Source organism: Lissotriton vulgaris, unplaced genomic scaffold (genome assembly GCF_964263255.1).
Source record: "Lissotriton vulgaris unplaced genomic scaffold, aLisVul1.2 SCAFFOLD_2039, whole genome shotgun sequence".
Taxonomy (NCBI): Eukaryota; Metazoa; Chordata; class Amphibia; order Caudata; family Salamandridae; genus Lissotriton; species Lissotriton vulgaris.
In genome coordinates this window covers 262,203-282,081 of record NW_028255611.1, presented here as the reverse complement: position 1 = coordinate 282,081, position 19,879 = coordinate 262,203, and the positions used below count along the sequence as shown (strand labels likewise).

The 19,879-nt window shown below is 44.0% G+C and overlaps 1 protein-coding gene across 1 annotated transcript in view; it reads left to right on the top strand.

Annotated features, from left to right (window-relative positions):
- LOC147659061 (rho GTPase-activating protein 12-like) overlaps positions 1 to 13,037 on the top strand; it is a gene marked incomplete at its 5' end in the record, with an annotated part of 189,075 nt that extends 176,038 nt beyond the window's left edge. Inside the window, 2 exons of the mRNA XM_086951998.1 lie at positions 6,482 to 6,584; positions 11,373 to 13,037. Of these exons, the coding sequence (XP_086808124.1) occupies positions 6,482 to 6,584; positions 11,373 to 11,547 (278 nt within the window). The remainder of the gene's footprint in view (positions 1 to 6,481; positions 6,585 to 11,372) is intronic.
- Positions 13,038 to 19,879: the final 6,842 nt, after the last annotated feature.

Genomic DNA, 19,879 nt, shown 5'->3' with positions numbered 1-19,879 from the left:
CGACTGGCTGATCAAAGCGGAGTCGTCAGAGAAGGTACTCCATCATCTGCAAGAGACAACTCAGTTGTTGTTCAGGTTGGGTTTTTCGATAAATGTACCCAAGTCTCACCTGGTGCCCTCCCAGCGCAACCTGTTCATAGGTGCCGTACTTGACACTACTGTTTGTCGTGCATTCCCTCCTCCTCAAAGGATTCGCGACATTCAGGAAATGATTCCTTTATTTTACAATGGAGCGGTCGTTCCAGTCCTGAAGGTCCTTCGCCTGCTCGGTCTGATGGCTTCTTGCATTCTGTTGGTCAACCATGCACGCTGGCACATGAGAGCACTCCAGTGGTGTCTCCGCAGGCAGTGGTATCAGCACAACGGAGATCTCGGGGAGTCAGTGAAGATCTCCAGAGAAACTGCAGCAGATCTGTCTTGGTGGAGTGTGGAAGGCAATCTGTCGCAAGGAAAGCCTTTCCAACTACCTCCATCGGTGGTCACGGTAATAGCGGATGCATCCACTCTGGGGTGGGGTGCTCATCTGGGGGATCTGGAGGTCAAGGGTCTTTGGTCTCCAGAGGAAAGGTTGCTTCACATCAACCTTCTAGAGTTGCGGGCGATACGTTTGGCGCTCAAGGCCTTCCTCCCTTCCCTTCGCGGTCGGTCAATTCAGGTCCTGACGGACAACACGACCGCAATGTGGTACATCAACAAGCAGGGAGGTGTGGGGTCGCGGTGTCTCTGCAGAGAGGCTCTGCGTCTCTGGTCCTGGGTTCAGGACCACCAGGTTTGTCTGATGGCAAATCATCTGGCCGGAGTTCTGAACGTGCGTGCAGACAGTCTGTCGGCAGTTCTCTGCCGACCACGAGTGGAGGCTTCACCCGGAGGTGGTTCGTCACGTCTTTCGGACGTGGGGGACTCCTCGGGTGGACCTGTTTGCCACTCGCGAGAATGCTCACTGCCCGTCATTTTGCAGTCTCCAGTATCCGATGCAAGGAGCCTTGGGGGACGCGTTTCAGTTGAGTTGGGGAGGTCAGCTACTTTACGCGTTTCCTCCCATACCTTTGGTTCCTCGGGTTCTGAGGAAGATTCGCCAAGACCGGGCCCAAGTTATATTGGTCGCCCCGGATTGGCCAAGAAGGGTATGGTATACAGATCTACTCCACCTCTCCTCTCACCCGCCGCTCCTTCTCCCTCTCAGGGCAGACCTCCTCTCTCAGATGGAGTGGCAGGTTCTACACCCCCACCTCCAGACATTGCACCTTCATGCCTGGAGATTGAACGGGGCAACCTGATTTCCTATTCTCTCACGCCTGACGTGGTGGATGTTTTCTTGACTGCCAGACGTGACTCCACTAAGACTGTCTATTCATGTAGATGGTCTAGATTTGTCACTTGGTGTGGTCAGGATAAAATTGACTTTTTGAGAGCCCGTTTGTCTGATGTGCTACGGTTTGCTCTTTCTTTGGCACAACAAGGGCTTGCTGTTGCCACGGTTAAGGGCTATCTTTCGGCGCTGTCGGCTTTTATTTGTTTGCCTGACCAGCCCTCTCTTTTTAAGTCGCCTGTAGTTTTAAGGTTTTTGAAGGGTCTTGTAAACAAGTTCCCTCCTACTCCTTTTATTGTACCTCAGTGGGACTTGAATCTTGTCTTGACTTTTCTGATGGGCTCTCCCTTTGAGCCTCTTCATAAATGTCCTATGAGGCTTTTAACCTTTAAGGCAGTTTTCCTCGTTGCAATAACCTCGGCAAGGAGGGTGAGTGAGCTTCAAGCTCTGAGTTCCATGCCCCCGTTCCTGACCATTCATGCTGATCGGATGGTTCTAAGGACCAGGGCTGCTTTTCTTCCTAAGGTGGTGACTCCTTTCCACCTTGGTCAATCCATTACCCTCCCTACATTTTATCCTCCCCCGCACCCTTCCAAGGAGGAGGAGAGGTTGCACCGTCTGGACCCCAAAAGGGCGGTGTCTTTTTATTTAGACAGAACTAAAGACTGTCGCTTGGATGACCAGCTCTTCATTGGCTTTGCTGGCTGCAAGAAGGGAAGAGCGGTCCATAAAAGAACTTTATCAAGATGGATTGTCCTCTGTATAAAGATCTGCTACTCTTTTCCCGGTAAGGAACCTCCAGAGGGTATAAGGGCTCATTCTACGAGAGCTAAGTCGTCAACCTCTGCTTTGGCTGGAGGTGTCCCTGTAGAGGATATTTGTAGGGCGGCAACTTGGTCTTCCCTCCACACTTTCGCGAAGCATTACTGCTTAGATGCCGAAGTCAGGAGGGACGGCCACTTTGCGCGCTCTGTCCTTCAGGATTTCCTGGTTTAGAAGAGTGGACACCCTCCTCCGGGAGTGGGGACTGCTGTGGGACTCTATTCACAAGGTGAGGAATCCACACGGCAGATGTATCTATCAGAAGAACAAGTTACTTACCTTCGGTAACGCTTTTTCTGGTAGATACTATAGCTGCCTGTGGATTCCTCACTGACCCACCCGCCTCCCCGTTGTCCACTCTTCTTTACCAGAGTTATTGTATTATATTGTTAATATATTGGATTGTTGAGGAGTTGCTTTATTTGCTTTCTTGCATTTGCTCCACACTATGTGTTTTTCTCCTTGGCAATTGTTTATTGTGTATACTGTGTATATTGCTACTGTCATTGGTCCGTCCGTGTGCCTCGATGGCACGGAAAAAAGGGCGGAACTGATGTCATCACGCCGGCGTGGGCCTATTATAGGCGTCGGTGATGTCGGCGGAGTCGCGAGCGGAGCCGTGTCTCTGTGACGTCCTATCCACGTCGGCGCGAGGCTGCGAAAAGAATTTCCGAATGTTGCTGACGCAAGGGGGATATTCACAAGGTGAAGAATCCACAGGCAGATATAGTATCTACCAGAAAAAGCGTTACCGAAGGTAAGTAACTTGTTCTTCTCCTCCCCACATTATTTTTTTACGCCCGGCCGGCCGTACTTTAAGTTTCACGCCCGCCATACAATATACAACCACACATACAACCACATCAGTGCACGCTTTCACCAGTCACACACACAACCACATCAGTGCACGCTTTCACCAGTCACACACACACACACACCACCAGCCGTCGGTGCACGCTTTCACCAGGCACACACCACCAGCGTCGGTGCACGCTTTCACCAGGCACACACACCCCCAGCCGTCACTGCACGCTTCCACCAGGCACACACACCACCAGCCGGAAGTGCACACTTCCACCCCAGCACCACTCAGCACCACCACAGCACCACTCAGCACCACTACAGCATCACTACTGCATCACTCAGGGGCACCACAACATCAATATGCGCTACCAGAGTATCACTGAACGCCACAGCATCACTCGGCACACCCACAACATCATTCTGAGCCAACAAAGCATCAATATGTGCAACAATTCAACAACAACTGATTCAAATATGTTCTCTCAATTTTTCAAAATTTATTACAAATGTCACCAAAAAAATGTAATCTTTCACTTCTGTTCTTGTATTTTCATCACTATAAAAAACAATAAACATAATCTTCCACAAAATTATTTGCAAAAGTTTAAGCTATTGCCATTATATATTACAATATCTTTATTTTAACTATTAAATATTGGAGAAAAAAAACATTGCTAATTTGAATATTAATACATCTGTCATGTAAAGACAACACATTGCATTACAAATGCTATAGGTGTCACATTTCCACAAGTTTATTTATTTATTTATTTATTTTGAAAGTTTTATATAGCGCGAACAAGATCCTTGCGGATATCAGAGCGCTTTACATAGGAAGTACAAGGGGGAGCATAGTCAGAACAGGTAATACAGTAAGAACACATAGTATGAATGATACAAAAGTGGCTACAAAGCCAACCTGTATATGAGATGCAATGAAATAGCTTAGGATGGGAGATGGGATTGGGAGTGGCCACGTTGTGGGGGAGGGGAATTATAACAATGCATTACGAGTATTCAGAGTAAAGCTAGGAGTGGATTGCAATAGTAGGCAGACATTCTTTCACATATGAGGTAGTATTCCGTGCATCAAACATGATCAGAATATAGTTAAAAGTAAAAATGATACAAAATAGGCAGGCATTCTATCACAAGATGGTGTAGATAAGTAACTGAGCCAAGTGCTCAGCAGTTGTGATCAATCTAGAATGTGAAATACTTATCGAGTGTTCAGATAAGGCAGAGAGTGACTAATCCAGGAAGTACGTCCCTGAGAGAGACCAGTCAAACATGTCCGCCAAGTAGGTGGGGTAGAGACATCAGTCCTTTGTTTGTTGCAGTTTCCCTTTTCCTTCATGCATGCAGGGGAGGTGGGGATATAGTCCTCTGTCTGTTGTTATTGCTTTCAACATAGGGGGAGGAGTTTCACTTTCCATCAGAGCCCGCCATGCTCGAGCTATCTGGGAGGAATGCTGTGTGGGGGAGCCAAAGCGAAGAGCCACGTGGACAGAGGTACGGGGAAGGGTGGGAGGATTTACTGCTACAGGTTTATGGCTCCAGCCATTTTGAACCAAGGAGGTAGATTAACAGTGAATAGGCGGGAAGGAGACAAACAAGTACCTCAAGTCTCTGTGTGTCCGTAGTGTCTTTCAGCGGCCCAACATTAATCCATAATGTGCCTCATTCCCTTACGATCTGCTCATATTTGTGAATTGGCTCTCAGGGCTCTCCTCAGCCTCTCCCCTGCTCGGCGGTGTCGTTAATAGTTAACACTATTAGCATTGTAAATGACAAAGTTATTAATTTCCAAATTTTCAAAACAAAAACATAAATAATAAATTTGTCATTTACAATACTAATCCCTCAAACTTTACTAATGCGAGCCCTATTGCATTGCAAATGCTTGTTTCACCTTCTGTTGCTGGTACTCGCGGCGTTCTCAGCGTGCCTTGAGTGCTTGCCATGTATTATCGGGCTGCTGTATCCATTACATGCATAGGTATATTGCTAGGAGGGTGTTCAGTTTTTCATATGTTTTTCATATGAACATTTATGCCCTTTGGATATGTTTTGTTACACTGGCTTTTCGGCGGCCTGGTGTCCATCCTTTTCAGTCTCCTGATATAAAAAAGAAATAAATAATTACTAAAAAAAATTCAAAAGGGAGAAAATGACACCGGATTTGTTCTCCATGGTAGAACTCCTTCTTCGTTTCGTATATACCGCGTTTTCTAGGGCCCTGTCCCTGCTAGGGTAAAGGGGGTTTGCGTCAGGTGGCCCTTCTTCTGTTGCCCTTATCAGGGCAGGAGTCTCATGTTTTCTTTCATAACCAGTTTTAGTGTACTTGGGTTCACATAAGGCCTTCCGACTGTTATCAGGTTATTTTGTGTAGGATTTCGCCTCTTTTTCCTCAGACTCTGTTTACCTTCCCGGGGACATCTGTTCTTCTTTTTGACCCTTGGTCTTTCTTTCCCTTCTGGCGGTGGAGGACTTAATTCATTTTGTTGTGCTTGGATGGGTCCATTCGCACTTCTCTTAATAGCTTAGTTTTTCTTTCCACTTAGTGGTTTGCTTTGGCTCCTCTAGTGGCCACTTTTTCATCTAAGGTGGATGCCTGGTGGCTCAGTCCTCTATTGTATACATTGCAGAGTCCTCTGCCCCTTCTAGTGGCGTCTACTTCAGTACCACTATGCCGGAGGGTGCATGTTACTGGCTTGCGTTTTTGTTGTGATTGTCGCCACCTCTAAACAAAAAAGTCTCTCTCTCCATTATCTTCTCTCACTGAGGTGTGGCCGATCTTTTGTCTCGGTCAGTGGGTCCTCCTGGACCTATTGTGAGATTGTTTAGCTTTTTTCCGTTTTCGTTTTGTTTTTGAACCCCAGACCCGGCCACCGCCAGTTTCTATGTGTCTCTGCGTTCCGCGCGGAAAGTTTCACATAAGAAGCTGACATCCGTGTGCTGAAGGGGACTTGTATGGCTCCACTGACATCCTATCCGGAGCTGACGTCGTACGGAGCCATGCAGTGCCACCCCCTGGCATCCAGAGGTACTGCTGAGAATTTTTTTCCTGATCCAGTCTGATGCCTGGGGAGAATTCACAAGTAAAGGATTTTGCAGCTAGACTGTCTGTACCAGATACAATGTTACCGATGGTAAATAACTTGTTCATCTCGACTAAAGAGGACCTCTATGTGAAAGGTCCATTATATCATGACAGTTTCTGTATTGATTAACAGTGCTGTCCTCTGACTGAGTCATTCTTACAGCCTTGCATATATCCGGCTTTCCATTGCTCAATAGGTGTGTGTTTCAGGCATAATATAACCCGTATTTGTTCCTTGGCAGGCCTTTTCAACCCTCTGATCATACAATATATGCACTACTTTTGGAGTAATTTACTGCAACTGCATAGGCAGAGGCAAAATATAGATTAGAATTTTTAGCTGAAAGACTTTTTACATCTGATTCAAATGTTAGAAACCTGATAGCATGGAGTATATACAGTATGTACTAATTCGAGTATTCTGTTTGCCATCTCCTTTTTAGAACAAGATGCTAAGCACCGTGTCAATGCTGTGAAAGATTTAATCAAACAGTTGCCAAAGCCCAACCAGGATACCATGCAGGTGCTTTTCAGACATCTCAAAAAGTAAGTAGTTTGCGTTTGCTGTACAAGAATCATGTACTATCAGTGTCTCATGGTGTTTTTGATGCGGTTTGAAAATTAACTTTCTTTACGTGTATGATTTATTGATGAAATAATTTGCCTTCTCTCATACATATTGGTAAGAGATTGTTATCAAAGGAATGAACGTGTCCGAAGGCTCAGTTCCTCTATACGGAACTAAGATAGTTTACAAAATCCATACAAAAAAAATCTTTACAGTAGGGGTATTTTATTCCTTGTAAAATATGGTTGTTGCATCACCCTCGCTCTTCTGGAACCCCAATCAAATCCTTTTCGCTTACTCTTTCTAAGCAGAGATCACAATTGCAGATAATTTATAATAAATATGGTATATGAGGTGTGAAAACAATTACATAAATAAGCAGCTTGTATTTTATTGCAAACGCGTGAATCAAAGTTACTACTTGCGGGTTACACAGACAAAGATTCCTGCTCCCCTGCGGTGAACACTAGCAGTTCAGAGAAGAAACACTTTACAGTGGGCACTTAATGACTGGATTTTTGGGATGGACAGTTTAGATAAAAGCGGTGTGAACACCTTCAATTGTTTAAGGGGCAGTTACGTGTTCCCTTCAGACTCCTTTTTTCACAGTGCTTATTGATGATGGTAGAGGCTTTGTGATGTCACAACTCACCTGCGATTAAATATTGCAGTAGCGCAGTGGAGTACATTTCTCAATTAGAGGCGCCTTATGGTGTTCCAAATAGACTGTTGCAAGAAAAACATACGTTTTAATTGCCATGTTATTTAAACAGCTCTAATGGAAGAGTACAGAAAGATGCACGCTGCAGACATATTATAATGATTTCTTACTCTCCATATGTGTACTTGTGTGGTAAAAACACATTGTTCCTCTCATAGTATTGGTCTGCTAAGCTCTCGTATTCCATTTTGTAGCAGAATATCTTTTGCTCTTTGGGGCTGCCACAGTTGCCCTAATATCTACTGCCCATACCTTGCTTCCATTGGTGTTCCATGCCAACAGTATCATTGGCTTGAATTACTCACTTTCAGACCCTCCCATATAAAGTTTAGTTGTTTTGGATTGAAGTGTGGTTGATCTCCCTAAGGCCAGGGGGCTCCGGGTGCAAGGTGGCAATGGAAATCGGCTTACTGGCGCAGGTGAGGGAAGGAGTTATCGTGCAGAGGCTGCAGGCGTCGATGTGCATTCTGGCAGGGGTCAACCCACAGTGGACTCTGGCTCTAAATTGCTGGTGAAGCTTTGTTGGACCGATGGGCCACCGGAACTCAGGCCTTGGGTGTCCAGTGCTTAGGGAGTCTGTTTCACGGTTCTGCAGGCAAAGCACTTTCTTTAAAGTTGGTTTTATTCTGGACAGGTCCGCTGTCCACAGGAGATTAGGAGTCTTTTTAGAAGGCAGGTAGTCCTCCCAGGGCTCTGGAATTTGTTGGACTGTGGTTCGAGTCGCTCTTCTTTAGCAGGGTCTTTGATGGCTGTAGACAGGCCAGTAGGGCTGGAGCCAAGGCAGTTGATGTCCTCAGTCTTCTCTCCTGCACAGCTCTTCTTTGTCCTCTTCTGCGTAAGTCGTCGGTAATCTGAGGATTAAGGTTCAAGGGTGCACCTAAATACTCAATTTTGGGGAGTTACAGGGGTTAAAAGATAGTAGTCAATGGGCTATTTACGTTTAGGGTGCCTACATCCTTTGTATGTCCACTCCCTCTGCGGAGGGGGCATACCCCTAACCCTATTGGCTAGAATCCTCTAAAATATGAAGGATTTTGAAAGGAGGGGGTCACTTCAGCTCAGGGAACCTTAGGGGTGGCCCCGGCTAAGAAGAGACACAGCCCTCCTTCTCACTAATTTTCCTGCCGACCTTGCAGCCAAAAGTGAGGCTTAGTCAGGGGGCCTGGCATCTCCAATACCTGGAGAGGCCCTGATCAGCATGGCAAATAACAGGAAGCCTTTGAGGCTCACCGCCTTTCAATGCTGTTCCTGCTTGGGGGTAGGTGTGAAGCACCTCCATTGCGAGCAGGCTTTGTTTCTGACGCTTAGTACCAAACATCTTGGGATGTGGTGAAGCCATCATGGATCTGTGAGCTCGTAGTGACAATCGCCCAGCCCACGGACTCTGTATGGCTTCACTGTGCACTTATCATGTCTAAGAATTGCGATTCTCCTATTAACATGACCAGAGAATCTGGATTTCATTAAAGACACGGAGGCTAACATTATGCATTAATCCTTTAATGCAGCTCACAAACAGCCGCTTACATCACAAAGACTAGAACAAGAACAAGGTGACATCATAGTATCAATAAAAGGCATGTGCCAGAGAAGATCGGCCTCTTTTAAATGCATCCGAATATCAGATCAAGCTGCAAACGAAGAATGAATCTGTAATCTTGAACGAAGGATTAGCGAACGTTGAAAAATCCATGGAGATCCATCAATTCGAATTGTCTGAAAACAAAATATAGCAAATCAAGAAAGGAACACATTATCCTACAAAGGAGGTACATTAAGATATGGAACATTATCCTTCAAAAGAAGTACAGTGAGATATGGAAAACAAAAGATTATAAGAGGCATAACACATTACACTATAGGATCAAATCTGCTCATTCAGTTATGCCCTCACATTAGGTATAGTGCACCCTGCATTAGGGCTGTAATGCCTGCTGGCAGACATCCCTGTGTGCCAGGTCGACTCTTCACTTTTATATGCACCAAAACACGCAGGCTTCAGGGGCAGTATGCTTGTATTTGGTGAGGGGTCTCTTAGGGTGGAGCAATGCATGCTGCAGTCGTTAGCGACCCAGTTCCATCACAAGTCTCTTGGTACTACTGGTACCTTTTACAAGGGACTTGTATGTGAGCCAGAGGTGTGCCAATTGTGGAAACAAAGTTACAGCTTTTGAAAAAAACACAGGCACTAGGAACCTGGCTAGCAGGAACCCAGTGCACATTCAGTCAAATATACATCGGAGTCAGGCAAAAAGTGGGGTAACCATGGCAAAAGGGGTACTTAGCTATATTGAAGCTCTTTCAGGCTTTTATTGAGCCACCCTATGCTCTAATGGTATTTTTCCGTCCAAGTTTAAGGCTTGGTCGACATGTCAGCTCAATTTCTATTGCCCATCTTCAAGCCATATCCAATTTCTTCTCAAGCCTATTTTTTATATCAAAAAGTTGACCCTGACTTGTAGTATGAAAAGCATAACAGGCTCCCAAAACGAGGTCAAGTTACATCTCCCATATTGGAGGAAGTATTTTTACATATATGTGCGTCCTCATTATGAAAGTATGTTGTATATTAAAATAATATGCACCAGGTTTCTCTTTCCAACTTCAAGAGGGTTTATAGCATTTTCCCTTAGAGGTGCATGTACTGCTTCTTTTTTGGGCGATACAGTTTATCCCAGGGTCCAGTACAGTATAGAATTTTGCTGACCATAGCTCTTGGTTGTAAAGGATTAGTGATAGTCTCTAAATCGAGCCCTATTAATGAAAAACGTAGATCTTAAGCATTCCTTGCCAATATATACAAACCCTTAACATGGTTCCAAAGAAGCTTTATTATATTGGGCTATGTTCTTGATTATTGTGTATATTTCATTACCCTGGTGGCTACTAGGCCATTGGTACATTCAACCCATTGAGCCCTCCGAAGGCTCATTCACAAATTGATAGATTGATTTCCTAAAAGTGTATGCGATATTGTGATTGGCATAATGATTGAAATCTCCACTTATATGCTTGGGGTAAGGGTTACGGAAGATTCTTACCAAATTACTTGTGATGTACTGTGGGCGAAACCTGTATTCCTCTTTCAGGTACACCATTTAAGGAGCTAGATTATAAAATTATTGGCTGATGGTACTTAACACCATCAATGCTGATGGTTTTCCCCTCCTGTGCTGGCCACGATTTATTCCCATTGTTCATGGCGAGCTCAGCTCGTCATGAGTGCACGAGAGGTGTACCTCATGAAGGGGTTAATCTCCATCCTGCTTAAACTGATGTTATCACGGCTGCCTAAGTTTTATTTTTTACAGCATTATTGTAAGATGAGTTCCTTAATGTATATGTGGTGATTTTTGCCCAGAGTAAAATTTAGTCAGTCATATACTGTTGCGGTTTCATTTGTGCTTGTAAATTTAGTAAATGAAGGACGTTCCTAGACTAATTTTCTCATATGATTACTTTGTTGAATGTTCTTCAACTAGATCTTTATCCATTATACCCTGAAATGAGTGCTTTAGTAGCTCAGTAGTAACTAGTGTCCGAGGCACTCGCTGTTCTGGTAGAAAGTGAATGCCACAGTGAAGCACATCTGGATTGCCTGATACACTGAGGTCGGACAAATCTTAAGGATTTTAGTCCCATTTCCTAACCATTGACACACTGTTGAGGTACAGGGTGTGGAAGGGGAGATCCTTACCTGTCCAGTTTGATAAGAGCTCTTTTGTTACCATATGCATAATCTTTCAAATGTTTGATGCTGGTTGCTGCCAGGTGTCTTCCCGTTAAAAAATGTTATTCTGTGTATAGTGTAACTTCTTTTCTTATGGCTTCGTGCCATGTTATGCAGTGACAGACTTAGAATGAAAATCTAGTTTGTTAAATACCTAAATATGTTGATAGCGTTGACTCCTACCCTATTAAACCTATTCAATGTCTTTCCTATCCTATTAAACCTATTCAATGTATGTGGTGGCATTTACGATAAATATTTTAACTCGCACTAAATAGTCTAAAATCTCATCTTTACTTCTTTCCTTCTTTCTAGAGTTGTAGAAACTGGCGAAAAGAACCGGATGAACTATCAAAGCCTGGCAATAGTATTTGGTCCAACTTTGTTAAAGCCTGAACAAGAGACTGGAAACATTGCAATCCACACCGTTTATCAGAACCAGATTGTGGAATTAATTCTACTGGAATTTAAAACAATTTTTGGAAGCTGAAATTTCCGATAGAAAAGATATGCATGGTGGAGTTTATGCCAGTCAATGAGATGACGAATAATTGTGTACACAGCTATTTTAATTTGTGGACCAAGCAGCAAATCAGTGATGTTGCACTTTTTGAGAGGAGGGAGAGGTGTTTGGCCCTTGTTATAGTAGCTATCTTTTCAAAGTATTCGGCCTGATCTTGTTGAATTACTTTTTGTGAATATTTCATAATTTGCATTGGACTGCATTTTGAGCACCAGAGCTCGGTTCTAGTATTTACACTGGATTTCTTGGTGAGAGATGCAACTAATGATTAACCTCATGCTGTGAATAACAATTCGCTATTGCTTTTTTCTTCCAAAGTTACTCTTGCTGTTTTGTAGGCTGCAATCTTGGTGATCTTTTTGAGGGCATTTCTTGTGGAATTATCAGTTTTGTTTTTAAACAGGTACAGCCCTGTTGGCATTGTTTGTGCTGTTTTCCTGCATGCAGTGACAGACTTCAGCTGGTACTTAACAGTGGTCAGTTTGGTTTACAGTAATCGAAGTGCTCAGTTGAGGTTTGCTGTTCTCACTAAATTGCACAACCTCTTTTCGTGGTATTTTTAGTTGCTTCATATGAGCAACAATCTAGTATTATTTTTCAAATACTGAAATCACAAGTGTTTCCTTCAGAGGAGATTTGCTTTGTGTCAAGCTGGTTTTTTTATTACATATGCAGTCAGTAATTAAATGTATATCAAACTATCAGCTGTACTTTACCAAATTGCAGCCACCTATCTAAATTAAAAACTGACAATATGAACTAATATTGTATTGTACTCTTGGTATTATCCTGTGATTGTAAATCATTTTGTTGGTGTAAATACAAGCTAGGAGGGCCAGAGGCCTTTGGCTTTTGTATATAGTCACGTTGTTGTATAGACTAAAAGTATCTTCCTGTCATACATTTCTAATCATGGGCAGACTAACTATAGCTAAGCCTTCTGTTATCTGTGGGGCTTCCACAGATAACAGGGTTTTATTTTTTGGGGAAACTAACTCTGTGCACTTTTGTTTTAATTGTTTCATTTGCTAGCAAACCATATTTTTTGTAATGCAAATGGTACTGGAAAACTCTTTATGGGCCTAGTATAGTTGAATGCTTAATGCACTACGAAATAAGCCCTTGAAGTTATTTAATATGTACAAAGTATGTTAGAGAAAAATCCATGGCATGTGTGTTGTATTACAAATTCCAGCATTAATGAGTGACAGACAGAAAACAAAGTGTGGATTGATGAAAATTTTAAAGAGACGAGAAAAACAGAATGGTTGGAGATTTCTTTACATTAATAATGTAAACCGATTTGTAAAATATATATTAAAACAAATGGACTGGAAGATTTTGTTACAGGGAGCATGGTCTGCTGACATTTTTTTATGTATTTTTCTAGATTAACTTCTGGACATGACACTTGTTATGTAAAATCAGAATAAAAAGTGCATATTTTGGATTTTTAATTAATGATTTGCTCTCCTATCTGTCCTCAACCAAACACCACCTAAGATTTTAATGTTACTCTTAAAAATCAAAAAGGTGTTGCAACTTTTGTTAAAAGTGTAGTTTTCATTAGATATCGAAAATGCAAATGTACACACATGGACGAGAGTACCTGGTAGAATAATGAAGCCACTGTGTAGGCGATCTGATTGAAATGTGGTTGCCTGAACTCTTTTTCCAGGTCAGAAATACACATATCACCAAATGTCTTATAGTTTATTAATACTTGTAATTTGTCTGTTAGAAAACCTGCATGCTGTTGCAGTTTTGTTGCATGCAGTTGCCACTATGTGCTTTAGCTCTGGAAGCCCTTTCTTCAGTCTGGCTGGTGACTCCCACTCCTTGAGGGAGGTGTGTAGTACCTAGAGCCCAGTCTATATGGTTTTTCACATACGCATCCGAAGTAGAACTCTAGCCTTTATGAGGATAAATCACAGGTGTAGATATCAGAGAGCTTACGCTACTAAGGAGCAAATCTCTTAATCTCCTCTATGAGAAATTAATTTTAAGATACTAATCCTATTGGGCATTATGGTGGGAAAAGCAAGCTCACTGTGAAGATACTATGTAAGGAAGGATCGATGGGAACATACCAAGCCTTACCTCTGCTGTTATCTTTGAAGCAGGGGCACTCCAGAGGACGCTTAAGCAGAATAAGAGCAGGCAACCAAGAGTATTTGGTTCATTTTAGGTTACTATTAGATTATAAGAAAATGTGTACTCGTACGCAATCGTGGTCGGATCCATTATTTCCCTTCAGAATTACATTGATCGTTTGATTAAAAGGTGGGTTTTATGTGTGTTGAGATTCTTATTGAATGTGTGTGATTGCCTATTAAGAGGATTGATACATTCTAATGTGTAGGTATGCATTTCATATGTGCTGTGTGCGAGCGAAAGAGCAAAATCAAATCTGATGGACTACTGAGCTGGTGGGCTTGGCCCTTTTAGTAAGCCGAAATGAAACAGGTCAGTGTACTGCTGTCTGACTGTTAACTTGATTGAGTCTTGGGAACGAACCAGTCTTTGTAAACTTAATCCACACCATAATCTTTGGTCATTTTTTATCGATTTCCTTTGCTGCACTAATGCAAAGAAGTTTTTCTCTAAGAAGGAACATCATTGACCAGTTCCATTCACGTTTGTGTCTAAAAGGCCTTTGGAAACATCAACACTTTGCTCATTAAACTGGAATGTTACCATGGGACAGTTCCCCCTAAACTAGCTTGGCTAAGTCAAGCCATTCCTGTGTCCACTATTTTGTTGCCATAGATGCCACTCTAGGATGAGGGGGTGGAGAAATGTCTTAGATGACTCAACCGGATTCAGGTGGAATAGAGCGGATTCTGTTATTTGCTTATGGTCAGTGGTGTTTAGTTTCTTTAGCAATTCTACACTTTTCAAAATTGTTTAATCTGATCACCACCAAGAGATGGGCTGCTAAGGCTCCTTATTACCTTTATGCGCCACTTGTCTTCTCAGATGTTCCACTTGTCTTCTTAGATGCTAGATGACACATGGTTGCTAGTGGTATGACTGCCCACTTTCATATCCAGAGGAGTGCAACTAGGACGTTATCCATTCTTCATGCCAACTTTGAAAGGGGCATTGCCTATTCCAAGTCACCTTGATAAAATTGTTTTTTCCTGCAAGGGAGTCTAATCTGTGGGTGCGTTAAATAACAGATGGGAATATTAGATAGTTCAAATAAGTGCAGAGAACTGAGGTTTTATTGACTAAAAATGTGAAATTAAGATTTCATTACCAGTTTTGTGGTTGGGGTCTGTCTTTCATCACTGATTTTGGTGTGTCTGTTCTACCTCTCTGAAATGTATGGGTGTTATGTTCAGTAGCAGAGCCAACTATACTTTGAACAAGTATCATTGAATGCACCCGTTACTGCGGAAGCCTTTGCTGAATTACCATTTTTGAATGACTGGGGATGAGTATTTTGCCTTTTACATTTTTTTAAATTTAAGAATAAAGGGATGTGGCTACCTTTACGTACGTTCACAGGACATTTGGAGCACACCAAGATCAAATAAAGGCTGGTGAAGTGACAATATGCCATGCTTACTGAATGTTCTGAAATCCAAATTGTGGCAGATGTAGACTGATGCATTTTGTGACTAACTATAGGTATCCTGATAGGTGCTAATATTAATTAGCCAAAGTGCAGTGGGTTTCATACAGTAGTACTGTTTGGGCTTACCAGAATCCTCACAATTATCTCCCTCAAGAAGTGTACAGCATCACACTCTGGAGTGCACACTTGCCTATTGAGAATGTCAAAATGCATTTTGCCAGGATAACGTTGCTGAAGGAGACCTATAGTATTTTCCTGGGCTTAGAAGAACACAGTGCGTAAGGGTCCAGTGGGATCCAGATGGATATTGAAGAATTGTATATGCATCTGCCTAAGAGAACCATGACAATATGATTGTGTTGAATAAACATTGACTTCTTTTCTACTCAACAAACTGTGTGGACAATGAGTGATTTTCTTCTCTTTTGAGATGCACTATTTACTAAAGACTTAGTAGTTCCAGAAAATTGTATGTGGTAATTAGAGGAGCAAAAAAATTTCAAATTGAGGACTAGGTCAGTGAATTGCTATTACAATCCTCATGAAGAATGTGTCATGCAGTCCTAGGTACAAGGATGATGTATTTATTCAAAGGTATTTGAAATGTTGCAAATTATTTACGTGTGCATTTTCTGTTGCTTTGTAATACTTATGCACCTCATATGTTCATTTTACCCTCAGTTGGTGTGCTTAAATATTTCTCTTGTTATTTATCTGTATAATTGCAGATGTAAAGGTGTTGTGGCATAGATTGTAACCATATGACATTGTTTTTGTCATTCATTTTGAAGAACTGGGCTTTTAGAACCCAGCGGCGCCAGGGGCATGCCCAAAGTCTTCGGATTCACCTGTCTTGGTATACAGATACACGGAATACTTCTGGGTGGCGTCAGAGACCAGGTGTATTAGCTGCAGCCAGTAACTGTGATCCTAAAAATACAGCAAGGTATATTTCAGGAGACTGCTCTAATTTGCAGAGCAAGGCATCTCCTTTTATACACAATATTCACATTTAGAACATACACCCACTGCACAAAATTCTAACCAATGGGGTACATTCTCAAACAAAGTATCACATGACGAAAAGCTCAGTTTGCATTGTCCCAACCCAAAGTTAATCATTGGGAATGTCCCAAATCCAATCTCCACAAGCCGGACAAACCTATAATTGAAAGGCACAATGCATGTAGTAAAAGAGCATAGAAGAGGAAACAATGACTGATAGCGAGCAAGATAAGGCATGTGTAAGGAGACTAAAAGTTAACGATGTCCTGAACAGTGATTGGCAATCTCAGACAATGATCAAACCAAGGGAAATTGACTCGCCAGGGTCGGTTTCAGGTGAAGGAATCAGATCCTTGCAATTCACCTCGAAGTCAAGAAAGACCCTGTTAATGTATACCAATACGTGAAGGCCCGGCCGCTTCGTTCGTTCGACCACACTCGTCGGCCTGCGTGATGGCAATACAAAATGGAGACCTCAAAAACAAAATGGAACCCATGTTCGAGACGAACTCTCCAAATGCGTAATGAACTCGCTAGTTAACGTGACAAATTCACTCCATATTAGCCGAACTCACTAAATACGGTTCAACATCACCAAAATCGTGACGAAACCATAACCTTACGAGACGAGGCCCGTTTTCACAGAACCACAGACCCTCCTTTTGCCATTACGTAGGCAATAACCTAAACTCACGTTAATCTGAATCTAGGTCTAGATCAATCTTCGTCAGACCATCAAGGTGTTGTTGGAGCATCATCCTATTACGTTCTACTTCTCTAGAGACAGTTCTCCGCACACACGTAGTAGTACAAAGACTACAAACGGCGGGAGCACACTCAAGTCAAGTCAAGAGATTTATATAGCGCGCTACATACCCATAGGGTCTCAAGGCGCTAGAGGAAGGGTGGGGAATTACTTGTCGAATATCCAAGTTTTAAGTTGTTTTCTGAATGCTAGGTGGTTCTGAGTAAGGCGAAGGTGAGTGGGAAGTGAGTTCCAGGTTTTAGCTGCCAGGTAGGAGAAGGATCTACCTCCCATGGTGGTTTTGTTGATGCGAGGAACAGTGGCAAGGGCTTGGTTGGAGGATCGTAGCTGACGAGAGGGGGTGTAGAAGTACAGTCGTGTGTTGAGGCATTCGGGTCCAAGTTTGTAAAGTGCTTTGTGTGCGTGGGTTAGGAGGCGGAAGGTAATCCTCTTATTTACGGGGAGCCAGTGGAGGTTTTTCAGGTGACCAGAGATGTGTTCTTTACGCGGGATGTCTAGTATGAGCCTGGCTGAAGCGTTCTGGATGCGTTGCAGTTTTTTCTGGAGTTTTGCGGTGGTACCGGCGTATAGTGTGTTTCCGTAGTCCAGTCGGCTCGTAACCAGTGCGTGGGTGACCGTTTTTCTAGTTTCGGTGGGGATCCAGCGAAATGTTTTTTTGAGCATGCGAAGAATGTTGAAGCAAGATGATGAAACGGCGTTGACTTGTCTGGTCATCGAGAGTGAGGAGTCCAAGATGACGCCCAGGTTCCGTGCGTGGTCCGTCGGGATGGGTGCTTTTCCAAGGGCTTCTGGCCACCAAGAGTTATCCCAGGCGGAGGGGGAGGTGCCTAGGATGAGGACTTCTGTTTTGTCTGAGTTCAATTTCAGACGGCTGTGCATCATCCACTCGGCTACTTCTTTCATTCCTTCGTGTATGTTGGTTTTGGCGGTGTTAGGGTCTTCGGTGAGTGATAGGATCAGTTGAGTGTCATCCGCGTAGGAGATGATGTTGAGATTGTGTTGGCGAGCGATGGCCGCAAGGGGGCTCATGTATACGTTGAAGAGGGTGGGGCTGAGTGACGATCCTTGTGGCACGCCGCAGATGACTTCAGAGGCCTCTGACTTGAATGGGGGGAGGCGGACTCTCTGGGTTCTTCCGGTGAGGAACGAGGTGATCCATTCCAGTGCTTTTCCTTGTATTCCGATGTTTCTGAGGCGCTGTAGAAGGGTGCTGTGGCAGACTGTGTCGAAGGCTGCGGAGAGCTCGAGGAGGATGAGGGCGACTGTGTCTCCATTGTCCAGGAGAGTTCGAATGTAGTCTGTTGCTGCGATGAGGGCGGTCTCAGTGCTGTGTTTGGCTCGGAAGCCGGACTGTGAGGGGTCTAGGGATTTGTTGGTTTCGAGGAAGGAGGCGAGTTGGTTGTTGACAGCTTTCTCAATGACTTTGGCCGGGAATGGAAGAAGCGAGATGGGGCGGTAGTTTTTGAGTTCGGTAGGGTCAGCTGTGGGTTTTTTCAGAAGGGCGCTGAGTTCTGCGTGTTTCCAGCTTTCCAGGAAGGTGGCGGAGTAGAGGGAGCAGTTGATGACGTCTCGGAGGTGTGGAGCTATGATGGAGTCTGCTTTGTTGAAAATGTGGTGAGGGCATGGGTCAGTTGGGGATCCTGAGTGGATGGAGTTCATCAGGCGGATGGTGTCCTCAGTGGAGATGGGGTTCCAGTCATTGAGGATGTTCAGGGGGGGTGAGGGTGCGGTAGAAGGTTGGGTGGGTTGGTCTCCGGGTTGGTTGTCGAAGCTGTTGTGGATGTCTGCAATTTTGTTGTGGAAGAAGGAAGCTAGGGAGTCGCAGAGGGCTTGAGAAGGAGTGATGTCGTTGGAGTTGGCTGAAGGGTTGGTAAATTCTTTGACGATGTTGAATAATTCCTTGCTGTTGTGGGCGTTGTTATCTAGACGGTCTTTGAATGCGGCTTTTTTGGCAGACCGGATTAGTTGGTGGTGTATGCGGGTGGCGTTTTTGAAGGCGTCCCTGGTGCTGGTGTTTGGGTCTTTTTTCCAGGCCTTCTCGAGGGAGCGACAGTGTTTCTTCGATTTCTTAAGATCATCGTTGAACCAGGAGGCGTTTCTGCTGCCTGGTTTGCTTTGACGTTTTTTCAACGGTGCTAGGATGTCGGCGCTGTTGGATATCCATTGGGTGAGGTTAATGGCTGCTTGGTCGGGGTTTGAGGAGTGGACAGGAGGGTTTTGAAGAAGCGATGAGGAGATCTGGTCGATGGTGATTTTGTTCCAGTTTCTTCGCATGGTGGGTTGAGGATGGTTGTGGATTGTGGTCTTATTGTATGTGAAGTGAACGCAGCTGTGGTCAGTCCAGAAAGGGAGCTGTGGTGTGACTGAAGGAGACATGTTTGCTGGAAGTGAAGATAGGGTCGAGTGTGTGACCAGCAATGTGGGTGGGGTAGTGACCAGTTGTTTGAGTCTGAGGTTGGCAAGATTGTCCAGAAGGGCGGTGGTGCTGCTGTCGTTGTTCTTTTCCAGGTGAAAGTTGAGGTCTCCCAATAGAATGTAGTCCTCGGAGGGGAGGGCGTGTGGGGTGATAAAGTCAGTGATGTCGTCACTGAATTGTGCACGGGGTCCTGGAGGTCGGTAGAGGAGGGTGCCTCTGAGTGTGGTCTTGGGGTCGGTGTGGATCTGGAAGTGGAGGTGTTCGGCGCTGGCCAGGTTGGCGTCAGAACTGGTTGAGATGCGGATGGAGTTCTTATGGACGATAGCGATGCCTCCTCCTGTTTGCTCGATGCGGTCCTTACGGATGGTCTTGTATTCTTCCGGGATGGCAATGGTGATGTCTGGGGCTGAAGAGGCATTCATCCATGTTTCTGTTAGGAAGGCGACGTCCGGTGAGATGGTGTCGAGTAGATTCCAGAGGTCGATGGCGTGTCTGTGGACCCAGCGGGTGTTGAGCAGGATGCATTTTA